Below are 12,308 nucleotides of genomic sequence, written 5' to 3' on the forward strand. Positions count from 1 at the left end.
AAATTGGCTGCCTTGGTAGAAAATTAGAAAAGTCAAAACCAGACAGGTCTCCATCTTCCCAGCACTGCTAGCTGGAGGTGAACTGGGCAAACTGGGCAGGAGGTTTGCACCCAAACGCACAAAGCCGATTTAAAAAAAAAACCCAAAAAAATTAAAAAAAAAAAAGATTTGGGGGTTTGTTTTTTTTTTTTTTTTTGATCCACCTCTGCCCTAGCCAAGGTGCTGAGCCCGGGGGGGACCCTCTGTGCTGCCACCACCACCCCCCCAAGGGTGAGAATGACAAAGCAGGGCAGACAAGCAGAGCTGAGGGAACTTGGTGTATTTCCGCGCAGCCGGGAGGCAACAGCTCCCACTCCAAACACTCCTAGCAGCAATTCCAGTTCCTCACCACGTGTAGGACAGTTTGTAACCCACGTGGAGCTGGGCCAGGGAGGGGGGGAAATTACAACTTCATGCCAAACTTTTAATCCATGAAAACTACAGATTCTTAACCTTTGGGAGCTTCGGTCACTTTAGGCAAGTTTTTCTCTTAAGTGTCAAACGCTGGCTTCAAATAAGCAGAATTTTTTTGTTTGTTTGTTTTTTTTGTGTTTGCTTGTTTGTTTTTTGTTATCCATTTGTTACATTCCAACATTCAGAGAGGCTTAAAAACTCGGGAGGAGCGTGCTGGACGTGGACATGACAGATCTGGCATCTTAAAGTCATCCCCAAGTTCTTCAACCACGAGGAATTAATGCTCGTCTCTGAAAGGGATTTTGGGTGTATAAAAGGGAACATAACGTCCAGGGTGACTGGATTTTGGTTTGCCCTACCCAGTCCAGGGGTGAGTGGCAGCTAAAACTGCTGCTGGTCATACTCTGCTATCAGTTTTTTGATGTGGGCCAGTTTGTTGTGGAGGTATTCGCAGCGGTTCTTCTCTTGGCTGTAATTGGGGTTTGTCTGCAAAACAAACAAAAAAAAAAAGAGAAGGAAATGCAGAGCTGGGAAAGGTTCTGGACATTGACAGCATAGAGCAGATCATGGAATCAATCAGGGGATGGTTTGGGTTGCAGGGAATGCAAAGATCATCTCATCCTTTCACTCCAAGCCCCACCCAACACTGCCAGGGATCCGGGGTCAGCTACAGCTCCCAAACCCTCCCAGGCAGGAATTCCTCCCAAAATCCCACCCAGCCCTGCCCTCTGGCTGTGGGGAGCCATTCCCTGTCTGCTGTCCCTCCATGCCTTGTCCCAAATCCCTCTGAGCTCTCCTGGAGCCCCTTCAGGCTCTGGAAGGAGCTTTAAGGTGTTCCCAGAGCCTCGGGCACTTCCAGGGATGGGGCAGCCACAGTTTCCCTGGAAATTCCATCCCAAACCCTCCCCAGGAAGAATTTCCTCCCAAAATTCCACCTAAACTTCCCCTCTTTCAGCTTGAAACCGTGGAAAAAAGCTTTTTTACATCTCTCTTTAAAATAGTCCTGTTCTGATCAAACCCAGCCATGAATAAAATAATTTTCCAGCATTATCCAGCTCCAGGAGCCTCCTCACAGGGAAGGAGCACACCTGAGTTAGGCTCAGCCTAACTGGGCTTCCAACAATCACCACCTGCCCTCTGGAACAAAGATGAACTCCCAACATTCAGGGAATCTCTTCAAAGAGCTCCTAAATCCCTCAGCACAACAGGGCTCAGGACTATAATCAATAATTTAAAAGAAAAAAAAAAAAAAATCCCAAATCCCCACTAGTGCATGGATGCTTTGCATAAAAATCACTGAAATTAAAGATATTTTATGTGCCCCAAACTCCAAAAATCAGCTGCAGAGGCTGATCCTGTGTCCCAGCAGCCCCCAGAGGATCCTGTTATCCCTCAGCCTGTGCATCTGAAACACAAACTGTTCCTTCCCTGGAGAGATAAAGGCCCTGGGTGAACACACCCATTGTGCCACGGCTCAGTGATCCCCAGGATCCCCAGGCACTCCCAGCTCCCCCCAAACCCTTTCTGAGCTGCTTTTAGGGAAGGGCTGCAACTGAACAAAGATCTGCTGGAATTGCCTCAGAGCCTGGGTTTGCTCTTGGCAAGGGCCCATCTCTTTCACTCACACCAGGGGCACCACCCAAAAGCTTTCTGTGGCCAAGAATGTTCTCTTACCTTTTTAATTTTTCGATATTCCTGTAAAATTTGATCGTGGATAGTCTGAAAAAAAGAGGAAAAAAAAAATAGGGCATTATTGCCAGTTCAATTGCTGGTTCAATGGACACAATTCCTCCAAATTCCAACCAAAATCTGCTCCCTCCATGGCTTCCCTGGGCAGATCCAATGGGCACAACCAGCTGTGATTCCATGGAAATCCTGGAGCTGACACACAAGGATGAGACCTCACACCCCAGCCATGAGAACTACCTGTGACAAGCACCTGGATTCCAGGATAACTCACATTCCCAAAGCCCCAGCTGTTTTTTTTCTTTTTTTCCCCTCCCCTCCACCAAGATCTAAAAACAATCCAATGAGGAATTTTGCAAGGAGAAGGGCAGGAGGTTTGAGGGAAGAAGCTGTGCTTAGCACAATAGGTGCTCTGTAAAAATCTGTTTATTATCCTCGGCGAGACTCACTTTTTCAAACTAATGAATAGCTAAAACTCTTTAAAAATCACTCTGACAAGTCCAATAGTGCTGCATTATTAAGATCAAAGATTGCAGAGGAACAGATGACCCTGTGCTAACTCCCCTTCCAGCCCTGATACGCTCCCATATGTGCAAATATGAGTTTTTCTGGCTGGGATACACTAATAGCTTCCAGCAGCTTTTGGCTAAGGACACCAATTGTCTCACTGAGGCCTTTCCTTGTCAACAAGTCCCCTGATGTGGCTCCAGCCTGAAAAAGGAGCAGCACAGAGCTGGCTGAAGGAGCATTCCCCAAAGCTGTCAGCTGTGTGCACGTTCCCCACCAGTCCTGAGGTTGGAATTTCGACACCAACACATCAAAGACCTGCGGCTCCGCCGCGTGCGCGACGAGGTTTTTTTTTAAAATTTTTTAGGGATGTTTCAGCTTTTTTTTCTACCTTATATTCCTCAGAGCCCTGCAGAAGTTGCTTCAGCTTGGCATCCAGCTGGGTGAACCGTCGGGTTATCCTCTCTATCCTGGCGTGCAGGTCCCTGTACTCGTTGTACTCCGCGTTGAAATCGTTCTTGTAGCTCTGGCGCTGCTCCGAGGAGGAGATGGCTGCGTATTTTCTGCAGGGAAAAAGGGTTTGGGCAATTGGGATTTTAGAGGGGGAAAATGGGTTTTGGGGATGTGGTAGTGTTGAGGTAAGTGGTTGGATATAAAATTATGGGTTATTTAGCCCATCTAATTGGGATATTGGGGAGGAATTCTTCGCTGTGAAGGGTCTGGGATGAGATTTTCACAGGTTTGGAAATAAAATTATGGGTTATTTAGCCCATCTAATTGGGATATTGGGGAGGAATTCTTCGCTGTGAAGGGTCTGGGATGGGATTTTCACAGGTTTGGAAATAAAATTATGGGTTATTTAACCCGTCTAATTGGGATATTGGGGAGGAATTCTTCGCTGTGAAGGGTCTGGGATGGAATTTTCACAGGTTTGGAAATAAAATTATGGGTTATTTAGCCCATCTAATTGGGATATTGGGGAGGAATTCTTCGCTGTGAAGGGTCTGGGATGAGATTTTCACAGGTTTGGAAATAAAATTATGGGTTATTTAGCCCATCTAATTGGGATATTGGGGAGGAATTCTTCGCTGTGAAGGGTCTGGGATGGGATTTTCACAGGTTTGGAAATAAAATTATGGGTTATTTAACCCGTCTAATTGGGATATTGGGGAGGAATTCTTCGCTGTGAAGGGTGTGGGATGGGATTTTCACAGGTTTGGAAATAAAATTATGGGTTATTTAGCCCGTCTAAATGGGATATTGGGGAGGAATTCTTCGCTGTGAAGGGTGTGGGATGGGATTTTCACAGGTTTGGAAATAAAATTATGGGTTATTTAGCCCGTCTAAATGGGATATTGGGGAGGAATTCTTCGCTGTGAAGGGTCTGGGATGGGATTTTCAGAGATGATGTTTGGAGCAGCCTGGGATGGTGGAAGGTGTCCCTGCCCATGGCAGGGGTGGGACTGGATGGGCTTTAGCACATTCCAGCCCAAACCATTCTGGGATTAAAGTTGGAAGAGCCCTCCAAGATCAAATCCCAGCATTAAACCACATCCCCAAGTGCCACATGGCTTAAATCCCTCCAGGGATGGTGATTCCCTGTCCCAGTGAAGAAATTCTCCCTAATATCCCATCCAAACCTCCCCTGGTGCAGCTTGAAACCTTTTCCTCTCACCCTGACTTGCATTCAAGTAGCAAATTACAGAGGCAACCACTGAGGATTGTTGCCTTGACCTCCTGTAGAACAAACAATGTTTGCTCCCAAAACTTCTATCTCTGCCAGATAGGAATGGGCAGGTACAGCCAAAGCTGGGGGTGGAGGAGGACACTCAGATAGTGCTGCTACAGCTTCTCTGACTCCTGCTGGCCTGCAGAACATGGAGTTCTGCCTCTGTGCCAGCCATTGGAACAGCAGGAATATGATGCTTCCAGTGTTAAGAGTCTTTAAAGGAACACAAAAAGCATTGAGCCATCGTTGCAAAATGCTTGCAGGGTGATTATGTGGCAAGAGCAGGACAAGAAATCACGGTGAGGAGCTTTATTCTGGGGTTTTTTTTTTTTACCACCAGCAACTTTATTTCCAGCACCTTCTGGAGATACTTGACTGTCCTGAGCTCAGCTTGAGTTGATGTGCCTTTGGGGGTTTTTTGGAAGTTATTCTGCTCAGTAAAAAGCCATTAAAGCTGACATTTACAGCCCTCTCTGAAGGTAAAACTCACCTTTTGGTAGGTGATGGCTCTAATTTGCCTCCCTGCAGCAGGGGCAGCTTGGTGCATGAACATGGAAAAGCTGATTTAGGCCTCCAATTAAGGGGGAACTTTCAGTGCTTGAAACTTTTAAAGTGCTCTGAACTTCTAGAACTGACTCCTTGCCAGGGGCTGGGATAAAGAACCATCCACACAGGATAAAGAAGCATCAAACAGCAGTGATAAATCTCAGAATTTGAGGAGCTGGATCAGTTAGATCACACCAGGTGAGAGCTCAGAAACCTCTCCCAGTTTCCCTGGGCAGGGCCCAAGGAGCTGCAATGTCCCTTTTTTGGGAGGGAGCAGCACGTGGGTGAGAGAAAAACCATCCCCAACCAGCCAAATTCTTTGGAATAGCCCTAAAAATGTCACCTTGAAGGGGTTGTTTGTATGGCTGATCCAACCCAGGAAAGCAGAAACCTCAGCAGAAACCTTTATCTGCCCTAGAGCTTCCTCCTCCTCCTCCTCCTCCATCCCAGCACAGCCAAACCAGCTCTGATGGAAACAATCCCCAGGGCTGGGACATGAACTGAGAAATTTTTTCCCCCCCTCTCAGCTACAACTTTTTCCCCACCCCAAAGCTTTGTTTAGAACAGGTTTGGGTTTATGCAGATTCTGGGCTCCCTTCACAGGGATTTTTTTGGGCTTCAGTTGTTTAATTAACCTCGAGGGGATCTGATTAAAGAGTCAAGAGGTGAAACAACTCAGATCCTAACCCAGGGGTTAGAGCCTCCCAGGAAAGAACATTTCACTGCTTTATGGAGATGATCTTGGCTCTGAAGAGGGCAAGAATTAGCAAACCACCCCAAATCCTTCCTTGCCCTGCCTTTCCCAACACAAAAAACCAGATTATTCCCTCTCAGAGCTTCCAGATGGAACGTGGAGATGTTTAATCCTTTCCAAGCCCTCTAAGGTATGAGATGTTTCTTGAAGTACTTAAAACAATTTCTAGAAGATAACCTTGAACTCCTTAAGGAGGTAAAAACCAGCTTTGATATCAAAGTTTAGTCTCAACTATTAATCTGCAGAGCTGGGTTTACTCTTTTTACTCTTTTTCTTACACCCACCTAACAAAGTTCTATCAAATAACACAAAAAGTCCAACAAAAATCCCCAGCACTTTGTGTGATTTCTTTTAGCTTGAAATGTGATCCCAAAATGATGAAGCAACTGATAAACATACTTACAATAAATAATCTGGCATTTCTGAAGTTGATGTTGGTACACTAGAATTATTGCATGTTCCATTTAAACCTGAAAAAATAAAGATTTGTTTATAGATGTTCTTAAACTTCAAAGCTCTTTGCAATTTAGCTTCCAACTCATAAAAACTTGCCTGAGATATACAGTTTATGGAATTCTAAAGGATTTCTGTTTTGCTTGGAACTGACAGAGGCAGAGGAGCCACAAGGTGGCTGAAAGTTCAAGGCTACTCCAATATTTGTCTGTCAGCAAAACAACCCCAACATCAGCCAGCACACCAAGCAGTGAAAAAATCTGAATTTAATTGGTGGATAAACAGTGCCTGGAGTGGGATGACACTGAGAGCACCACTGGGAATGAGGAAAACAGCCCTGAGAGCTGAGCTGGGCAAGGTGAACCTCCTGTTCTGCACTGGAGAGATTCCTCTGGGATACTCCAGGGGGAGATTCCTGAATTAATATCCCAGAGTCCTGCAGGGAACAGCTGAGAGGGTTTCAGGGAATGCAGCTCCAAACACAAATCCAGGCACTGATGAAGGCTCAGCTAAGAATGTTCAGAAATTGAGAGAGAACAGGATAAACCTAAAGCAGGCTCATCCTCCACCAGGATAAAGCTGGATCCATGTTTAGAAAGGGATATTTTCCACAAATTTTGTGTTACATTCCAAATCCTCACCAGAGTCAGCTGCACAACCTGAGTCAGCAGCTGCCTGCATCCTTTAAAAGGTGGATTTTCCTCTGAATTTCCACAGAAAAGCTTTCCTGAGAGAGAATGGCACAAACCCAGTGTTTCCAAAAACATCCCAATCCCAAATTCCTGCAGCAGCTCCTCCTGCTCCTCCTCCTTCCCTGACCACAGAGTGCAAGATGCAGAACAGGGTTTAAGGATGGTGGAAGCAAAAGGGACATTCTGAAGTTTATTTTGCCTGTGAGTGCCACCTACTGACTGAAAGGACCCCAAAGGTTCCTCCAGAGCCTCTGGAACAAAATTCCCCAGGAGAAATTCCCACTTCTGGCAGGAGGTGAAACCAGATGAGCTTTAAGGTCCTTCCAACCCAAACTTTTTGTGATTTTCTGCTTCCCTACAGCTCCAGGGGGGATTTGGGGAAGGAGGAGGATGAGGATGGTGCTACCCACAGCAAGCACAGAAGGAAAACATCCCAGCTCTGGCTGTCCAGGATCCAAGCAGGACTGACCACATCCTGTTTGTGATTGCTCCCAGCCCAGCTTGGATTTGTTACCTCAAAAAACAGCAGCTGGAACAAAACCCAGCTCCTCCAACAATGCACAAAAATCCAGGAATTAAACAGTAAAGAGAAGCAGAAAAGGTGGTGGAGGATGCTCAGGAATTTCCCAAGAATTTGGGGGGTTTGGGTATTTATAAGACAAAAACAGAGAATGTGTGAGTGTCTCTCCAGAACCACTCCAGGGGCTCATGGGGAAGAGAAACAACGTGGAAGAAACACAACATTCATAGAAAAACTGTGGGATTGACACAAAAATCCAAGAATTCTCAGTTCTGCAGTGCCCCACACTGTCCCCAGGAATCACTGCTGAGCCACCAAAATGCATTTTTGTCACTTCTGCAAAGCCTGTGGGGGAAGGGGAGAGCTGGGACCAGCTCCATCCCAGCTCCCTGAGAAGCTCCCCCATTCCAGGAATCCAGCAAACCAGTCTCCATTTCAAAATATTGTCCTTTTGGAGCCAAAACTGGAGGATTTTCGTGCACCAAGCAGGAATGGGAACATAGAAAATAGTAACAGGGTGAAGGAAAATGCAAAAAGGAATTTAACAGATATTCCCAGAGGCTGCAGGGAAAGTCCCAGTGCTCTGGGGAGCTGCAACAAACAGCAGAAAACATGGAAGCAGCTGGAAAAGGAATGGATGGGATCAGCCAAGAAATATTCTCTGTTTTCAGAGTGTATGACTGACTTTGCAATAGTGGCTTGATGGAAAATGTTTTCATCCCACCTCAATGGAGATTCACTGCTGTGTCAGTCCTTGAATAAATAAATCCCCAGCCCCAGTGGGATGGAGGGAAGCTTTTCCAGCCTGGAAGAGCTGGTTCTCCACTGCTTTAACAGCATTTATCACCAGGTTTATCTATCATTTCTTTTGTAGCCAGCATTAAAAGCTTTTGTGAGTAACTTTTCATTAAAAACCCAAACAAGAGTCATCACAACAGCCAACACAAGTGCTGCACTGCTCTTCCCACTGCTCCCAGCCTTTCATCCCCACAGATTATCCCAGCTTTTAATTTAACCAGGAGAAACATGACACTGCTCTGAGGCAGCTCCAAACAGGACAAAAGGTTAAACAGGAAAAACCTGACAGCCTGTGTTGGAGAGGAAGCACCTCTGGTGATTTGGAGGGAGGACAGTGCTGGCATTTGGGTCCCCAGAGCAGCTGGCAGTGCCCAGGATGTGCCCATTCCTGCAGGGAACCCTGGCACCACTCCCAGCACACACCAAAGCACCTCTGGGCCCCCCACTCACCTGGCACCTGCTCCTGGGCAACACTAACTAAGTCAGCATTTTTTATTACTTCACAGTTCTGCTTCTCCTCTTTGCACTTCTCCTCGCTCTTCTTCTCCTTCCTCTCCTTCTCCTTGTCTTTGTGCTTTTTGGATTTTTTCTTGGGTTTGCCGTAGGAGCAGTTGTGTTTGCTGCTCTGGGCACAGTCTGTGGGCAGCAGGGGGTGACTCAGTCTGTCGGGAGGCTCCGTGCTGCTCTCACAGTCTCTGCCGTTGTGAGTCAGCTCGTTGCTGACATCCGACAGGGGATCGTGGGGCCGGGGCAGCTCCAGGGCGGGGAGGGAGGAGCTGGAGCCGATGGGCTCGGCCAGGGCAGGGGGCAGGGCAGGGGGCAGGGCAGGGGCAGCCGGGGTGTCCTTCCCGTTGGAGGAGCTCAGCTTCCCGTTCACAGTGGGTTGGGTTCTGTGAGCCAGATGTGAGATCCTGGGCTTTTTGTTGGCCAGGGGGTCGATGAACTCCAGAGGTTGGGATCGTTTCTGTTAAGGAAGGAGGGGGAAAAAAAAAAAAAAAATAAAACAAGAGGAGAAATAAATGGTGTTGAAGGTGTGGAAGTGGAGCTGGATGTTACCACTAGGTGGTGGTGCAATACAGGGGAGGAGGGATAAATATAATTAGGAAAAGCAGCTTATCCATCCCAAGCTGCTTCCCAGAGCCCACAGTTTGGTGGGACAGCTGAAAGAATCCCACCAGCAATTCCTGATTCCCCTGTTATCCACACACAGCCCATGGCACCCCCAGCCTGCTCTCACTGCAGCTTCCCCCTGCCCCAGCCAATTACAGAAACATCCCTGGCAGTGTCCAAGGCCAGGCTGGACAGGGTTTGGAGCAACCTGGGGCAGTAGAAGGTGTCCTGTCCATGGCAGGGATGGAACAGAATCAGCTCTAAGGTCCCTCCCAACCCAAACCATTCTGTGATAAAAACATCAGTCCAAAGTGCCTGGGAAGGGAAAATCTGCTCAGCCCTCTGGAGCAGGGAGGGATTCAGCAGTTCTGCATTTTATTCCCAGCTCTGTGGCCAAGAGCTTCACCCCTACCCCATCCCTTCCTCTTCTCAAGAAGGAGGCATTGCCCAGAAGAGGGGAGGAAGCACCAACTGCTCAGTTCTCAGAACTCCAGGCAAAAGGGGACATTTAAAAATCCACGTCACAGGGGCCAACGTGACCTGAGCAGCCCTTTTTGGAGCAAGGGTAGAGAAGGAAGCAGCTCCCAGCTGTGCCCAGACCTTGGAGGCAGCTCCCTCCAGCCTGGAAAAGCTGCTCCATGGAAGAACCCATCCATCAGGCTCAGCCCAGCCAAAACCACCTCAGTGTGTGCCCACCTGGCAGCTCTGGGGCTGCAACAGCTCTGAGCCAAAGATTATTTCGTGCCCAGAGGAAAACAAGTGATAGCTGTGGGTATTTCTTTTGGATAATCCATTATTTTCCTTCTGTCTCAGGCAGGATCACGACGTGTTTGTGAATGGAAATGTTGTTCCATTGCTGAAATGCAGCTGGATGGTGGCTGGGGCAGCCCCTAATTCCCTCTTTTTTTTTTTTTTTTTCCCCCCTGGATTTTCTCTCTCTTTGCTAACTCAGGGGTCTTGAGGACACTGCTCAGTGCCAGGAATTCTTTCCACCTGTCAAGGTAATTAAGGAAGAGCTGCAGGTTCTGCCACTGAGCTCAAGGGGCAAGGACAGCACGTCTGACTGGCTTGGCAACATCAGCTCCCAGTGTCCATCTCCCCAAGGAGGGGCCACCTCAGTCTGCAGGGCTCTGAACAGCTGACACAGCTAAAAAATCTGCCAGATTTTACAACCTTTTCTCTAAAAACAACAAATATCAGCTTCTCCAAACTCATCTCTCTGTTTAGGAGGGTTACACAAATCCATTTTTCTAGAATTACCAATCTTCTTCACCTTCATTCCACAGCTGAACTTTCCCAAAATATTCTGCATTCCAGCCTACCAAATCCCAATCCTCTGCTGGCACTGCACCCATTAAAAACCATTTCTCTAAATAGAAACTGCAGCCAGAGAGTATTAAAAAAGTGACAGCTCACAATGCTGTGGTTTGCTGTCTGACACGACAGAATCATGCTGGAAACATTTCTATTCCACATTGGGTTGTCCCTGTTTCACCAGCTTTCCCTAAATCCAACCCAAAGTTTCAACTGGGTCATTCTGAGAGATCAAAACCTCACCCATAAAAACCTTTGGATCTCTAAAACATGGACAGACAGAGGAACAAGATGATTTGTCAACCTTACAAATAGACACAAGAGCAGGATCTTTCTGAGCTAACTTGAAGGTGATCATTCTTCATTCACCAGGAACATGCCCACAGCAGAGGATTTGGTATCAGCTACCTGGCAAACAAGTTACACAGTCCTTGCTCTCAACCAGAGAACTGCCTCCCTCTCAGTGCCAGAGAGATCATAATTTCTTTACCTGTTAATATTCTCTGCCACTAATCCTCAGTGTGTCTGTCCAGACAAGCAGGCATTACACATTCCATTGGCAGGAGAAGAATAAATACTCAACTTGTCTGGGCTGACCCACACTGGAAGAAGGGAAAGGCAGCACATTTCACAATGCCAGCAGTGCCTGGGCTGGGTGATACTGGGAGAAGTGGGGACAAGGCTTTGCTTGACACGGCTCCTGTGTGGTTTATGGTCATGGAAAAAGCAGCAAAATGTTCTTTTCACAGCTCCCTGCTCTGGCATCTCTGAGGCAGGAGCAGCCTAACCTGGCCCTGATCTGTCATGGCAATTAGGCTGCAAAAGGTCAAGGGTTTTAATAACTCAACCATGTTTGGGAGCTGCTTATTACAGCTTCGTTCCACTCAATTATTAGTAATGAGGAAAACACAAGCTCGTTCTCCCAGGAACTCCAGGAGGGATGGAGGCACTGCAAAAGGAATTTAGCCCTTAAAACTAAACCTGAGCCTCATAGTGAGTGGGGAGGATCTCTCACAGAGGAGAGGAGAAACAGATGCTGAGCAAAACCAGAATGAAACTCCAACTTAATAAACCAGAAATAAAACCCCCAAGACCTCCTGACCCCTCAGCAGGTGATTACAGGGTGCAGACAGGCACAGCCAGCAGCCAAATCCATCAGGATCCAGGGGCTGGGAGAAGGAGGGGGAGGAATCACCCACCTGAGGGGGAGAGCTGGAGTTGAGGGTGTCCTTTGGAGGGCTCAGGGAAGGAGCTTCTCCCTGGAAAGCGCCGCTGTTCTGGGGCTGGCACAGCTTCCTGCAAAACACAACCAGGGGCTGCTCACAGCTGGAGCACAGCTGGCACTGCACACCTGCAGCTCAGCTGGGAGATCCTCAGGCTCAAACTCTGCCTGGAGGTGCCAGAAAGGAGCTGGTTCAGGCTCTGGTGTCTCCAGGAAAAAATCTGGGAAGGACAAAGTGCTGCAGGAAAATAGAGAGGGTAAATTGGAATTGATCATCTCTCGCTTGCTTTCCAGTGGTTTGTGTGAAATTTGGTTTTTTTTTGGGTCTTTGGAAATGGAGGGAACACCTTGGAGGACCAAGGCTGAGCTCTTGGGCACATAAAAACATTCCCTGTTGAGGTTGGAACTCCTTTTTCAACAATTTCACCTTTTTCTCTCGAATTGGTGATGTAAGAATTAAAACAAATCAATTCCAGCCTCAGAAACATAATTCACATGGGGATCAGTAAAAGTGGCATCGAATT

The 12,308-nt window shown here is 47.3% G+C and overlaps 1 protein-coding gene across 1 annotated transcript in view; it reads right to left on the reverse strand.

Moving 5' to 3' along the window:
- Window positions 1–306: 306 nt before the first annotated feature.
- Window positions 307–12,308, reverse strand: part of ELL (elongation factor for RNA polymerase II) — a 50,631-nt gene continuing 38,629 nt past the window's right edge. Inside the window, exons 7-12 of the mRNA XM_079328295.1 lie at window positions 11,762–11,858; window positions 8,589–9,102; window positions 6,079–6,145; window positions 3,038–3,209; window positions 2,128–2,172; window positions 307–939 (exon numbers count right to left, since the gene is read on the reverse strand). Coding sequence (XP_079184421.1) covers window positions 835–939; window positions 2,128–2,172; window positions 3,038–3,209; window positions 6,079–6,145; window positions 8,589–9,102; window positions 11,762–11,858 — 1,000 coding nt within the window. The 3' untranslated portion in view covers window positions 307–834. The remainder of the gene's footprint in view (window positions 940–2,127; window positions 2,173–3,037; window positions 3,210–6,078; window positions 6,146–8,588; window positions 9,103–11,761; window positions 11,859–12,308) is intronic.

This window comes from Erithacus rubecula (genome assembly GCF_903797595.1).
Source record: "Erithacus rubecula genome assembly, chromosome: 28".
NCBI classification, from domain to species: Eukaryota; Metazoa; Chordata; class Aves; order Passeriformes; family Muscicapidae; genus Erithacus; species Erithacus rubecula.